Below are 13440 nucleotides of genomic sequence, written 5' to 3'. Positions count from 1 at the left end.
TCACTCATAAGACAGGCAAAAATCAAAAGCTGAACATGACAGCCTGTTGACAAGGATGTAGAAAAGAAGTTCTCTCATGCATGAGTGGTGGCAAAAGGAACAGCTGCAAGTCCCATGAAAGGGAATGTGACGATACCTAACAAAATTACATACGCATTTACCCCCGAGCCAGTAATCCTACTACTAGAAATTTATTCTAGAGATTCACTCCCAGTACTTCAAAAACCCATATGCACAAAGTTACTGACTACAGAATCACTTCTAATGTAAAATATTGGAAACTACCTAAATATTCAAGCATAGGACATTGGTTGAAAAACTATGGTTCAAATAAACAGAAGAAAAAAAGAAAGAGAGAGAGAGAGAGAGAGGGAGGGACGGAGGGAGGGAGGCAGGAAGAAAGAAAGGGAGAAAGAGAAAGAACGAAAGAGAGAGAGAGAGGAAGGGAGGAAGGAAGGGAGGAAGGAAGGGAGGAAGGAAGGGAGGAAAGGAGGGAGAGGAATGAGGAAGATCTCTATGAACTGATATGAAGTGACTTCCAGATTTTAAGTTAAAAAAAAGGAACATGCAAAAGAGCACATATGCTACCTTCAGTGTAGAAAAGGGAAACAAAAATATATTTGCTTATCATTACAAAAAAATACAGGAAGGATGAATCAGAAATTTTTGGAAGCGTGTTAATATCCTATGTATTTTTAAAAATTAAATCAATAAGAAAAGAATGGGGAATTTTAAAAAAAACCAAAATCTTCAAGAATAACAGGCAAAACACAAGGATTCTTACTATACGAGAATGGATATGTAAGAATGTGAGAAGGCAAAGAACTCAGCAGGAGGGATCAGAATTGGAGGTATTGGTGTAAATTCATTATTTATAAATGATGTACATGTGTGATTATACACATACTTATGTGTGTATTCGTAGATATGCATATGTGTAAATGTATACACATGCATGTATTTCCTGCCTCATCTGCTGAAAGTACAAAGAAGCAAACACCCCCAGAGCAATGGGCACACGTAGCACCCAATCTTCACTAAAGGAACTTGGCCTATTTATAGAAAAGAGGACAGATTCCAGGGCTAGGGCAGGGAGGTGTAAGATGATTTTGGAGTATCTTGTTATGCCCAAATGTAATGAAGTGCTTAATGGTGAGGGCGTGCCACAAAGACATAGGAGCCAGCTTGAAAAGGATATCAAAGGCAAAACTGGACAATTTGAGCACAAAACAAATTAGGTACAGTAATAAATTATAAATTATTGATAATAACAAGAATTCATGAGTCAATACTGACAATATATACATAATTTTAACATGTGAAAGAAGGGAGGGTTCTTGCTTACAACAGAATGCAGGGGGCTGACTGGTAAATGTGAAGTTAGAAAAGCATCATTTTACAAACAACAGGTAAAAACTATATCAGGCATTGGTTCCTATAATCTTGGAGAAAATTCTGAGGAGCAACAAGATATTTGCACGGTATTAAAGTGTCTCCTCACATACTGTTTTATTAGATAGAAGAGAGAGAAAGAAAACAGTGGAGAAACTTTACAGCAGCTTGACCAGATTATCAGAATTCACATCACCTATGAGGGAGAGATAAACATCAGGTGCATCCAGCTGAAAGCCTGAGAAAGGCACATCATCACTTATGCAATATTCTGCCCAAGAATGAATAACTCTCTATATAATCATGAGGAAATGTCAGACAAAGACAAAATAAGGAAAGTTCTATTTGTGATTTAAAGAAAACAAAACAAAACAAACAAACAAAAACCAGGTATGTGAGGAAAAACTCTATTATTCAAAACTGTCAATATCAAAAAAGACAAAGAAGGGCTAAAGAAATTTTCCAGATTAAAGGACTCAAAAGAAACATGACAACTAAATGGAATACCTGAGCCTAGACTATCCTGGAACCTACATCGGAGGAGGGAAATGCTATATGGGACATTAGATCAAGTGACAAATTGAAATATGGATGGTAGATTAGATATATTGATGTAAATGTATGGGGTGATAATAGTGCTGTGATTATGTAAGAATATTCCTATTATTAGGAAATACACATTTAAGATTTAGGGGTAAAGGGAGCACTGTGTATAACTCACCCTCAAAATGGTTCAGGGCAAAAAAACATACACGGGGTGGGGAGGAGGGAGAAAGGGCATGAATGACAATACTGAAACCCTAACAACAGGTGAATCTAGGTAAATGGCATATGGGTATTATTTTTATTTTTCCAACTTTTAAAGTCTGAAATTATTTCCAAATAAAGCCTTTTAAAACGCATCATATACCAACACATCAGCATTCTTGAAAGAGAAACAGAACAAAGAAAACTATGGGACAATGACCGGTATATAATGAAGTTCCTAAAAAGATCACCCTTACTTCAGTGCAAGCAGCCTCGCTAGACTGACACCATTCCTGGGAAGGCACACCTATCTGCCTCTGCACCTCCAGCCTGCACCACAGTGTTTGCATTTGACTAAAGACTATAAAGAACTATGAAAGAATTTAACAGTAGAGAAAGAGTATCATTCTTCAAACTGAAAAGAAGATAAGCATTCCTATGAGAAACTCCATGAGAATCGAGCACTTTAGGCATTATGCTGAGCACTTTACAGGCATCATCTCGCTAAATCCAACACTCCTGTGAGGTTAAGTACTATTAACTACATGATGAAACACAGCTTACAGAAGTCAAATAATTTGCCAAAGATCCTGTATTTAGTAACTGGAAAACCTGAGATTTGACTCCACAGCCTAATCTTTTTAATCACTTTATAATACCTCCACAGAACAAAATAAAACACACACACTATCCACTCGTATTCTCAGCTGTATAATAAATAATTCTGTCACGTGAAAGAGAATAGCAGACTAATACGGAAAGCAAATTAGTAAGGGCAGGACAAAAAGAAGCCAGAGAACAACCTTGAGAAATAAACTCGGAATTCTGAACACATTTTCCAAAATAATGAAAACCACAACAAAGAAAATAATGAATTAAAGAAGGAAACAAAATCACCTAGATGTTAGTAAAGATTATTAAAGAGAATGTAAAGAAAGTAAATATTTTTTAAAAAGGTGAATTTAACCAACACTTCCCTAGACCTTTCCACGGGCCTAAAGGGAGAATGACAATGGTCAATATGTTCCAGACAACACTAATTAGTGTAGAACCATGATAGATACATCCTGGAAGCAAATCCAAATAACTGAACAAAAATAAAGATCTCATGGCCTTCAAGCAGAAAAACAATTAACTAATTAAACTAAAAACAAAACAAACTTCTTCTGTAATTCCATAAACTGGGAAAAAACAGGAAAAAAAAAAGTATCCAAGGTAAAAAAAAAAAAAAAAAAGTTGTAATGCAAAACTATACCAAACCAAGTTCTTCTGGTAGTTTGAAGGCAACAATCTCTTTCAGGTTTGCAAGATTCCACAATATTTACAATTCTTTTATAGAAGTGCATAACCAAGTCTCCAAAAGATTGGGGGTGAGATGAGGTTGGAATTCACAGAGAAGATCCCTCCCTCCCCAAAGAAAAAGCCTACAGTCTGGGTCAACTTAGAGAGGAGGGAGAAAACTTCTGATTTCTTCATTTTCAATGGCAAGTGGGGGGGGGGGGGTGATTTTTAATATTTTCAACATTTATAACTTAATATGCATAAGATATAAGATTTGAATTACAAATCACTGCAGGGAATAAAAGGAACTGAAAAACAGAAAGGAAATTAAAAGAACAGGTTTGCCTTAAAATAGCCAAGCATTTCAATTACATCCATTAGTCTAAATACTTGACTATTAAACCTTTCAAACGGTACAGTTAAAATGACACAGAAGGATCCAAAATGAAAAGATCACATTCAACTGGTAAACTAAAACCCCACTCAGCCATATTTGTCAGGCAAAGCAAAATATCTGGTCTCCCCCTCCCTCCCCAAAAAAAGGCATTACACAATATAAAGAGAATAGTTTTACACTGATAAAAAGCACAATATATCAATATTAGCCTGATCTACTTGCTAAATAACCAGCACAAGTTTAAATGCAAGGAGAAATTGGTATGAGAAATTACAAGAGTCGATTTTATCTACGCCATAATACACTGTTGAATCAGTCAAAAAATATGGAAAAAGAACTTCATCTAATTAAATGAAATTAATAAACACAAATACTACAGCTTTAAAGTCACTATGTCAAGCATCCAAATATATGTCAAAAAGAAAACTACACTAGTTAAATTATCTGATTCAATACGATTAAAGCAGAAACTAATGTGTTTAAGCACAACCTAAAAAAAGAAAGATAAAATTAAGTCAAATGTGAATAGATATAAAGTTACCAATACAACAAATATGAGTGCAGCCAAAGCTATAATCAAAGGTAAATTTATAGTCTTAAAATATCCTTTTTTCCTTAGGAAAGTGAAGAAAACGAATTACGAATTCAACTTCCTATTTCAAAAGAGTAAAAGAGGCGCGGTAGCGGAGATAAAAGTAATAAACATACAAATCCGTCCGACGGCAGTTTTTTTCCGTAGACCAAGCACCACGCCAAGAGAGAACGCGCGGAAGCAGCCCGTCCGGCCGCCAGGCACAAACTGCCCACGGGGCCCTCCTCAGCCCCCAGGCTCCTCCCTCCCGGGCGACCTCACCTGAGAACAGTTGCCCCGAGGCGCTGGGTTCCCGGGGAGAAGGCCCCGCCCCTCCAGGCCCCAGCCTCGGGCCGAGGCGGGACAGAACTCGCCGCCCTCTGCCCCCCGCCCTAGAACCAGGTGCCGCGCCGCCAGTTCCAGGTGCCGAGGCTCGCCGGGGGCGGGGGTGGGGCGCAGGGGTAAGGCTCCCGCAGCGCCTCCTCCTACGCCCTCACCAACACCCCATCCCTGGGGACCTGCCAGCGAGACCGCCCCCCTTTCCAGGACCCTCCGAGGAGGGCAAGCACCACCAGCGCCCACCCCTCCCTGCCGCAGGCTGCTCCCGGAAGCAGCCTCGGGCTGGCGCCTCCTGGAAGCCTGCGAGCCCCGCTGCGCCGGGAAGCCTCGGCCCCACCGACCCCCTCCGCCACCCGACCCCTCCTGAAGGCCGCCCCACCAGCAGGGGAAGATGCCGAGACCACGACAAACCCGAGCGCAGAGAGAAGGGCAGAGGTAACAGGATCGCGTTTCTGTGACAAAGGGACTAGAATGTGAGGATGCAGGGAGACCACGAGTGTATTCGTGGTCTGTATGTTTTCTGAGAACTTGAAATATTTCATAGAAATGCTAACTTTAAAAAATATAGGGAATTCCCTGGCACTCCGGTGGTTAGGGTTCAATCCCTCGTGGGGGAACTAAGATCCCGCAAGCCAAAAATAAAATAAAATAATAAATAAAAATTGTTTTAATTAATATAAAATGTAACTGCATTTAGCATTTGTATTTATTATCATGTTAGTCCCAAGTGCTGTCAAAGACGTGTGAAAGGTACAAGGTTTTCCACAGTGGAACCGCGGTGAAAAGAATGAGACGTGCGGACCGCACAGGGATTCGCTCCGCAGCAGTGAGAAGCACCCACGGAGCGAGGAGCTTCTTCATACACATCACCTGACAACAGAAACTGCAACCAGCACACCCGTAACTCATAAACTTCCGTACTTTAGAAATAATTGGATTGATACCCCATTTACTACAGATTTCAACTGCGCCATTACTGTGCACCTGTGAGCCAAAAGGTTTCTAGAGTTTTTGAGTGGTACTTCATTACATCTGATGTTCAAAGAATTGCTGGTTGGCACTTTGAGGTCTGATTACTCTGAACCAGTAAACACAGTCCTGGCTTTATCAAACTATATCTATACAAATACTTATACAAAAGGCATTCTTTGTATGAACATTAGTAAAGACAAAGAATACCTTTCTATTAAACCAGGTCTCGGCAATTTACTTTAAAAGCAAAATTATTTGTTAGATTGGGGAGGGGTGAAGAATTGGGAGATTGGGATCGACATATATACACTAATATGTATAAAATGGATAACTAATAAGAACCTGCTGTATAAAAAGATAAATAAAATAAAATTCAAAAAAAATTATTTGTTAGATTAAGTTAATATTTATTTTCTAAGTTAAGCCAGTGTAATTACCATAGATCAAAGAAGTTTATGCCTAGCTTCATGTCTATTCTGTGAAATTAAGATTATAATAATAATTAAAAAAAAATAAAACTCAGCCTGGGGGGTATGTAGAGATGGCCCATGGATCTAGAGTCTTTAGTTTCCTAGGATCCAAATCCTAATACAGATGAAAATTAGATTAAGAAATATTCCTTAATTAGTCTAGGGAGAAAAGCACTGTTACTCAAGTAAGTATAGTATGATAGCACAGGGAGCATAATATATTGGATAAAACATTACAATGTAAGACAGGAAACCTGAGTTTTAGTCTCTGTTCTGCCTCTGCAAATTAGTAAACCTCCGCAGTTCACTTAATCACTAGTCCCTCAGCAGTTCTTAATCTAGAATTTATTAGTTTACCTGTAGAGATTTCAAAGGAAGCAAATTAACTACTTTTATGATTGACTCATCCTAGAGAACATTCAAAGAAAAGTCATAGTAAATATTGTTTCTAAACATCTTCCTAACAGGAAAAAAAAATTAGTTTTATTCAGTCAGTTGGGAATTGAAGGTAAACTTGAGTTATTCTTACCTTCTATTTTCACTTTAAGAATTTAAATATTTTGTGCTTCCAAGGACAGACAATTCTAAAATTTGCTGTTGTTTACCTGGTACTATACTAGCTCTGCCCAGTAGGTTGAGTTGTCAGCCAACCCACAGGGTTTAGAGATGCAGGTGACAGAGCCTCAATAAATTCCTCAGCAAGTTTAGAGAGGCCAGAATGGAATACCTCAAGGTCACAAAGATGCAAATACCAAAATAGACGGAAAAGGGGAGAAACACTGACTAAAAGAATATCCAGAAAAAATTTAAAATAGCTGAAAATACATCTTAAAAGCATTCCACCAAGCAGAAAGACTGGTATCTTAAGTAATAAAAAAGAAGTGGAAAAATGTCTATAGATCCTAACTTTCAAAACCCCAAAGAAACTTTACACAGCATCTAAAAAACCAGATATCTAAGTCAGTAAGCACTTACTAAAGCTACCATGGGGGAGGAATAATATACATATGCATATATGATATGATTCCAAATATTTAATACAAGTTTATACATAAATACATACACACATAAATATATATACACATATAAAATCACAGTAAAATCATCTAAAAGCCAATCTGATGAAAATGTAATCTGCTTTATTTCTGGATTTTAAATTAATAGATTTTAAAAATACACGTTTCAGTATCCACATAAAAGGATACTACCTATTTCAAAGAGTTTCAAAGATTAAAGATGAATCACTAAAACACAATTTCTAAGCCATGAAGCACCATACATTTGTTAGTTAACAGGTTCATAGCAGCATTTTTTATAACAGCCTAAAATTGTCAGCAAACCAAATGTTCACCAACAGGTGATTCAATAAACAAATCGTGGTACTTCCACTATTCAGCAATAAAAAGGAATCACTACTGGTATGTGCAACAATATGGGTGACTCTCAAAATAATTATGTTGAGTTTAAACCACCCCCCCCCCCGCAAAAAAGAAAAGGGTATATACTATCCAACACCACTTATATAAAGTTCTAGAAAATGCAAACTAATCTATGGTGAGAGAAAGCAGACTGCCTGGAAGGACAGAAGGGAGTAGGGCAGTGAACAGTCAGAACGGAGGAAATCTCAAGGGGCACCAGGAAACCTCTAGGGGTGATGAATATGTTCATTATCTTGAAGGTGATGATGGTTTCATGAGTGAAAACGTGTCAAATTAAATTATAGACTTTAAATGTGTGCAGTTTACTGTATATCAATTATACATCAATAAAGTTTTCTTTTTAAGTTGAAGATTTGAATAGGTATCCGATTTGTCTGCTCTATATAAAAAACATACATATCTTTTTTTTCTTAAAAAAATAAACAACTTACTTTGCATTTCCAGCCATTGGTTGGTACTGATTTCATAACTGGTTGAAGACAAAAAGTATGATACCCTTTGTCACACGTATCACACACTAGCATCTTGCTATCTTCTCCCGATTGTCTAAAAAATAAGATAGCATTAATGATGCCTTATCTTTAAACTTATGTTTGTAACATAAGTAATCATGAAAAGAATCTGTCCTGGGAACTGCCCAGTTCATAAATACCCTCCGTCTCTGTTTTCTCTATGCACAGATAATGACAGAGTTAACCCTCTAGAGGATGAGACAGAAATCTTCCAAAGGTCCCTAAAGGATTATCCTTACTGAAGGCCCACCTATGGTGAACCCGCATTAGTCATTTTAGGGTCCTGCAAAGAAGGAGGGGTTAAGGCAAGATGAATGACACTGATCTTTACTTCTTAAACATCCCATGCCCACCCTTTTTTGGGGAAGGAGCTGTAACTGATAGGTGATGCTGCATGGAAAGGAACAAATCTTGGCACGGTGAGTTGGAAGACACTGTCATATAATAAAAAGAGGATCAAATTTGGATCAGACCTACAATTGTGTTCAGACTTCTGTTTTTCTAGCTGTGTGACTCCTGAATAACTTAGACTTAGTCCGCTTAGTTTCAGGTACAAAATGTGAATGATAATCAAAGATTACTGTGAGAATTAAATATAATTCTGGCTGAAGAGCTAAGAATATCCATTAAGCAATAAGTGCTAAATAAATAGATATAAGAATAATAATCTTGTTATAATTATTAAGAATTGTAATTGAAAACCTAAAATCTTCCCCTAAACACTCTTCTGCCCCAAAGATTGGGCCCCTGTCCTGTCCATGATCTCAGCCTTGATTCTTGGCTGTTAATCACTCTCAGATACTAAGAATTTAATTCAAGAGGAGGGGTTAAAGAAAAACTAGGGAATGCAAGAAGAAGAGCTGAGAGAGGAACCGCTGAATAAAACCTGGGGATAAACAGAAGTAAAAAGGAAGATGGGTTAGTTGGCCTCCAGTAATTTCTTATTTAACTTAATAAATTCTACATATAAAATTGCACACTTTGTCTCTTTAGCTACATGGAAAGATCTTGGAGGAAAAGCACTCTTTCTTCAAGCTCTCTTACTCCTTCTCAAGAAGAAGCCAGGCACAGATACAAGGTATCAAATAAATGTTTACAGATATTTTCTTTAATTTTTACCAAAATATAAAAGCACGTGGTCCTATTTATTCCACATAATTCTAAGATATTGATGCTTATTGTTATCAAATTCAATTACAAATAAAACAGACCGAACATGGCAGTGGTGGGCATCATTTCTCCTGATTACAAAAGTCCTCAGCCTGTAAACAATTTGAAGACTGCTGTAGATGCAGGTAACATCCCCAGATTATCATGCTAATTAATTAGTAGCATGAGAAAAAAAATAATCACAGAAAAGACTGGAGAAATGACCAAAGGATGGAATAAAACAAATAGGAAAAGATAACCCCATTACAAACATTTAAATGCCATACGATACTTTGTTTCAGAATTATGGTGAAAGTAACTGCCTTTCCCATAGATACAGATTTCTTTTTAAACAGTAGACTAGGTATAAATTGTTCTTCCTGGAATAGAAATTGAAACTTATCACTGATTCTTTGGTTCACTCTAATAACTACTTTCCATAGTTAGAGGTTTATTTTCCTATTAAATCTCCTCCCCAGTCTCCCTCAGAAAAAAAGCTGCTTTTTTTTTTTCTAATGCTTATTTATTTTTAATTGTTAATATCATTCATTTAAAATTGTTGGCAAATTTAAGCTGGCTTTTTAGGCAACCAGAGGAATTTAAATTATTAAAATTAGTTTTTGTTTAGACTTATTTCAAAGTAATATGTTAATAAATATCTAGCAATTTCTAAAGACATGATGAAGTCAGTGTGAATGAATATAGCTGCAGTATGAACAACCTTTATCATATTACACAAACCTTTAGTACCTAATAATAGGGTCTCTCTTAAACTCAATACACACCTTTGAGTTGAAATTAAAACTTACTTGCAGTTCTGGCACACTTTGCACTCAGGACATTGCCAACCTGCACGTTTTAATGGAGTAACCGCTATATCCAGGCACATTCCATGATAGTGCTGACCACAAGTAGTACAAAAGAACTGATCTAAGAGGTCTCCCGGGCTGTCGCACACTGCACAGTTTGCATCTTCCTTTGCTATAATTAACAGTAAAACAATGAAATTGTTGTATAAGAATTTAATATTTTTCTGGCTTTACAGTTTAAAAATCACTTGAAGGGAATTTTCATGGTAAATCTTTCAGACACTTGAAATTATCCACATTGAACTGATATCGAATCAGAATAAGGTCTCAATTAAAACATTATAATATCTTTAATCTAAATTTAATCACATTAAATTTAATCATATAGTTTTGCAATGATCTGTACCTACATCTACTTGAGACCATAAGCAGTTCTTATTTAATTTTATATCCCTAATACCAATGATATGCTGGGCACCTAGTTAATGTTCAATATATGCTTGCTGAAAAGAACCAAAAAGGAAAATATCAACTGAGAGACGCTTTGCAGTGCAAAAATAAACATTTTTATTTGAGTGTTAAATAGGTTTTGAAATTAACAAAATCAGAGACAAAATTAAGAAATGTTAATATCAAGTAGATTAAGATGCTTCTTAAGCATAAACACTAATTTTTATTCAAGTCAAATAAGGGTTTTTTAATACTGGAAAATATATGAGGGAGAACATTAAAGATGGAAGCTACATATTCATACACAAATACAATACTTCATATACTAATTCTATATTCATCTATATTAATTGCCAGTTGTAAAAAAATTATGGACATCGTCTATCGCTAAATGTGGATTAAAAGGAATGGCACTTTTTAACAGTTCTTGTACCATCTAAAATAAAAAAGAAATGTAAGAATAAACTGGCTTGCCAAGTACACAAACTCATGCATATTACAATATAATAAGGAAAAGAATGTATTCTAAAATCATACCAATTTGATGATATATACAAATATGTCTGTAACTGACACTTAATGTTCTCAACTAAATGGTCTGATTAGCTGATTGTCCTAGGCCTGTTTTAAATTGTACATACGATTTTTTTTTTTCCTCTTTCGCTTTTTGAAGATTTGGTCAGTCCTCTCTGGCTATAAGCCCTTTCTACCTGCTTTCTTTCCCCAGTCAAGTATCTTGAAACAGAGTAATAATCTATTCCTTTTCCTTACACCAAGAGTTGGCAAACTGGTTTTGTGGGCCATAGAAGTCTTTGGCATACAGAGTTTTTGTTTTTATTTGAGAGTCCTTTTAAAGTGGTAAAAAAACATTTGCAGTTTGAGGGCAGAACACAAACAGGCCCTAGGACGCATCCAGACTGTAAGCCGGGCCCCTGGTGGCTCCTCAGCCACCGCTCATCTGAAGCTACTTTGATGAGGCCACCAGTGGCCTATGAAATCCCGTGGTTACTTTTGAGGTCTTACCTTATTTGCCATCTGCAGCATTTACATCCACGCCCACACTGAAATTTCCCACCTTGACTGACTTCTATGATGGCAGCTTTCTCCAGATTTCTCCTTAGGCTCCCCATGCCTCCGATCTCCTCCTGCTGTGCTGGCTTTTGTACCTCCACAAGCCCTCTAAATGCTGGAGTCTCTTAGGATTCCATCCTCTTCCATCTTTTCTAATTCCCCATGGTTTTTCTTTGTAATCACATCAATTCCTACATCATAAACCACCACCACAATTCCCAGATCTCTATCACCAGCCCCAAACTTCTTTCTGAACCTCAAAATGTTATTTTCAAGTCTTACTGGACCTCAATAGCCAGGTGTTCTAAATATACTCAAACTCAACACCTCTAAAACTTTTTTAAACCTAAACCTCTCCCTTCTTTCTCGACCTGCTGAGTAAAGAAACTTTAGTGTCACTATTGACCCTTAACTCCTCCCTGACCCAACACATCCAATTGGATACCAGTTCTTACTGAGTAAACTTTTTATATATCCTCTTCCATCTGTTTGTACAGTTCAGTCCATCACACTTTGTCTTGGTAACTGCACTTATCTTCTGAATGGAATGCTCGCTTAGGGCTCTGACCTCCTCCCTAAATCAGCTAAACATCCAGAGCAATTTTCTAAAAGTGTTATGCCCTGCGTAAATTAAAACTTTATCAATACCTCCTTTCTTGCCTTAAAATAAAAAAATCGAAAATTTCTACTTTGAGGCAAAAGAAGGAGTGGGGGGGCTTATCTCCTTTTCCAACTGAATCTCAGAACATTCACTATTTCCTGGTCAGATCAAGCAGTCTGCTGTGCATGTAACACAACAGACTGTTCAACCTTTGTGTACGTGTACACATTCTGTTCTTTCTGCCTGTAATTTTATTCCTTTGTTGTGCCACTAGCCCATTCCAAAGAGGCCTTTAACTTGCTCAGACATAAACCCTGACTATCTAATGTTACCACACCTAAATGCCCATTTAGTTGTTGATTATTCCTTTCCCCATATGCTTAGAAGAAACTGTTATATAATCAATTAATTATAACACAATACCGTGAACCCCTGAAGAGTAGCAACCTTGTCTTTTTCAACTTCATATCCTCAGTTGCCTAGCACAAATCAATTCTTATATTTTAAGCAAAGGAGTTGCTTCTAAAATCATTTTTAAGTGGCCCTTTAAATGATAGGCGTTTAAAAGAAAGCATTAATTTTAAAAATGAAATTACATGTATTAGTTCATTTTTTTAAAATAAAAATGGAAAAACAGAGCAAAGTAGTTTTCTTAATACTAAAAGAGAGTTCCATATTTACTCATTCAAGCTAAGTACATTTAAAAACTAATCTTTGATTTTTGCCTACCCTCAAAACTTACAGAAATTGGGGCAAGTACTGGACTCTATCAGATACTCAGTTCATCTTTCTATTGTAATTTGCCAGGAACACTATCTAAATACTTCTGTGAAACTTTCTAGAGTCTGCTACCCTGCCACTTCAACTTGCCATGGTAGCTACTAGTCACATGTAGCTATTGCGCAATGGAAATGTGACTAGTCCAAATTGAGATGTGCTATACATATAAAATGCACTCCGAATTCCAAAGACTTAATAGGAAAAAAATATTAATGTCACTATCTCAAAAATTTTATTAATTACAAGTTGAAATATTAACATTTTGGATATATTGGGTTAAATATGTATTTTTAAAATTAATTTCAAATAAAAAATTTTAACATGACCACTAGAAAAATTAAAATTACATATATTGCTCACATCATATTTCTATTGCACAGCACTGTTTTATACAGTGAAGCTCATTCTGCAACAAGGTAACTCTGTGTATCACTATAGCAGAGATTACTTTTAATTCTAT

At 36.5% G+C, this 13440-nt stretch overlaps 1 protein-coding gene across 21 annotated transcripts in view; it reads right to left on the bottom strand.

Moving 5' to 3' along the window:
• Positions 1-13440, bottom strand: part of KMT2C (lysine methyltransferase 2C) — a 279179-nt gene that overhangs the window by 111682 nt on the left and 154057 nt on the right. For all 21 annotated transcript variants that reach the window (XR_009504924.1, XM_059932968.1, XM_059932969.1 and 18 more), the window contains 2 exons: positions 10079-10250; positions 8040-8154 (listed from right to left, as the gene is read on the bottom strand). Coding sequence is in view for 20 of the 21 variants with exons in the window: in XM_059932968.1 (XP_059788951.1) it covers positions 8040-8154; positions 10079-10250 (287 nt within the window). In the remaining variant the exon portion in view is untranslated. The remainder of the gene's footprint in view (positions 1-8039; positions 8155-10078; positions 10251-13440) is intronic.

The sequence above is a fragment of the Balaenoptera ricei genome, chromosome 9 (assembly GCF_028023285.1).
Source record: "Balaenoptera ricei isolate mBalRic1 chromosome 9, mBalRic1.hap2, whole genome shotgun sequence".
Taxonomy (NCBI): Eukaryota; Metazoa; Chordata; class Mammalia; order Artiodactyla; family Balaenopteridae; genus Balaenoptera; species Balaenoptera ricei.
Note: the sequence above shows the minus strand (reverse complement) of the source record. Positions and strands in the feature narration are given on the sequence as shown.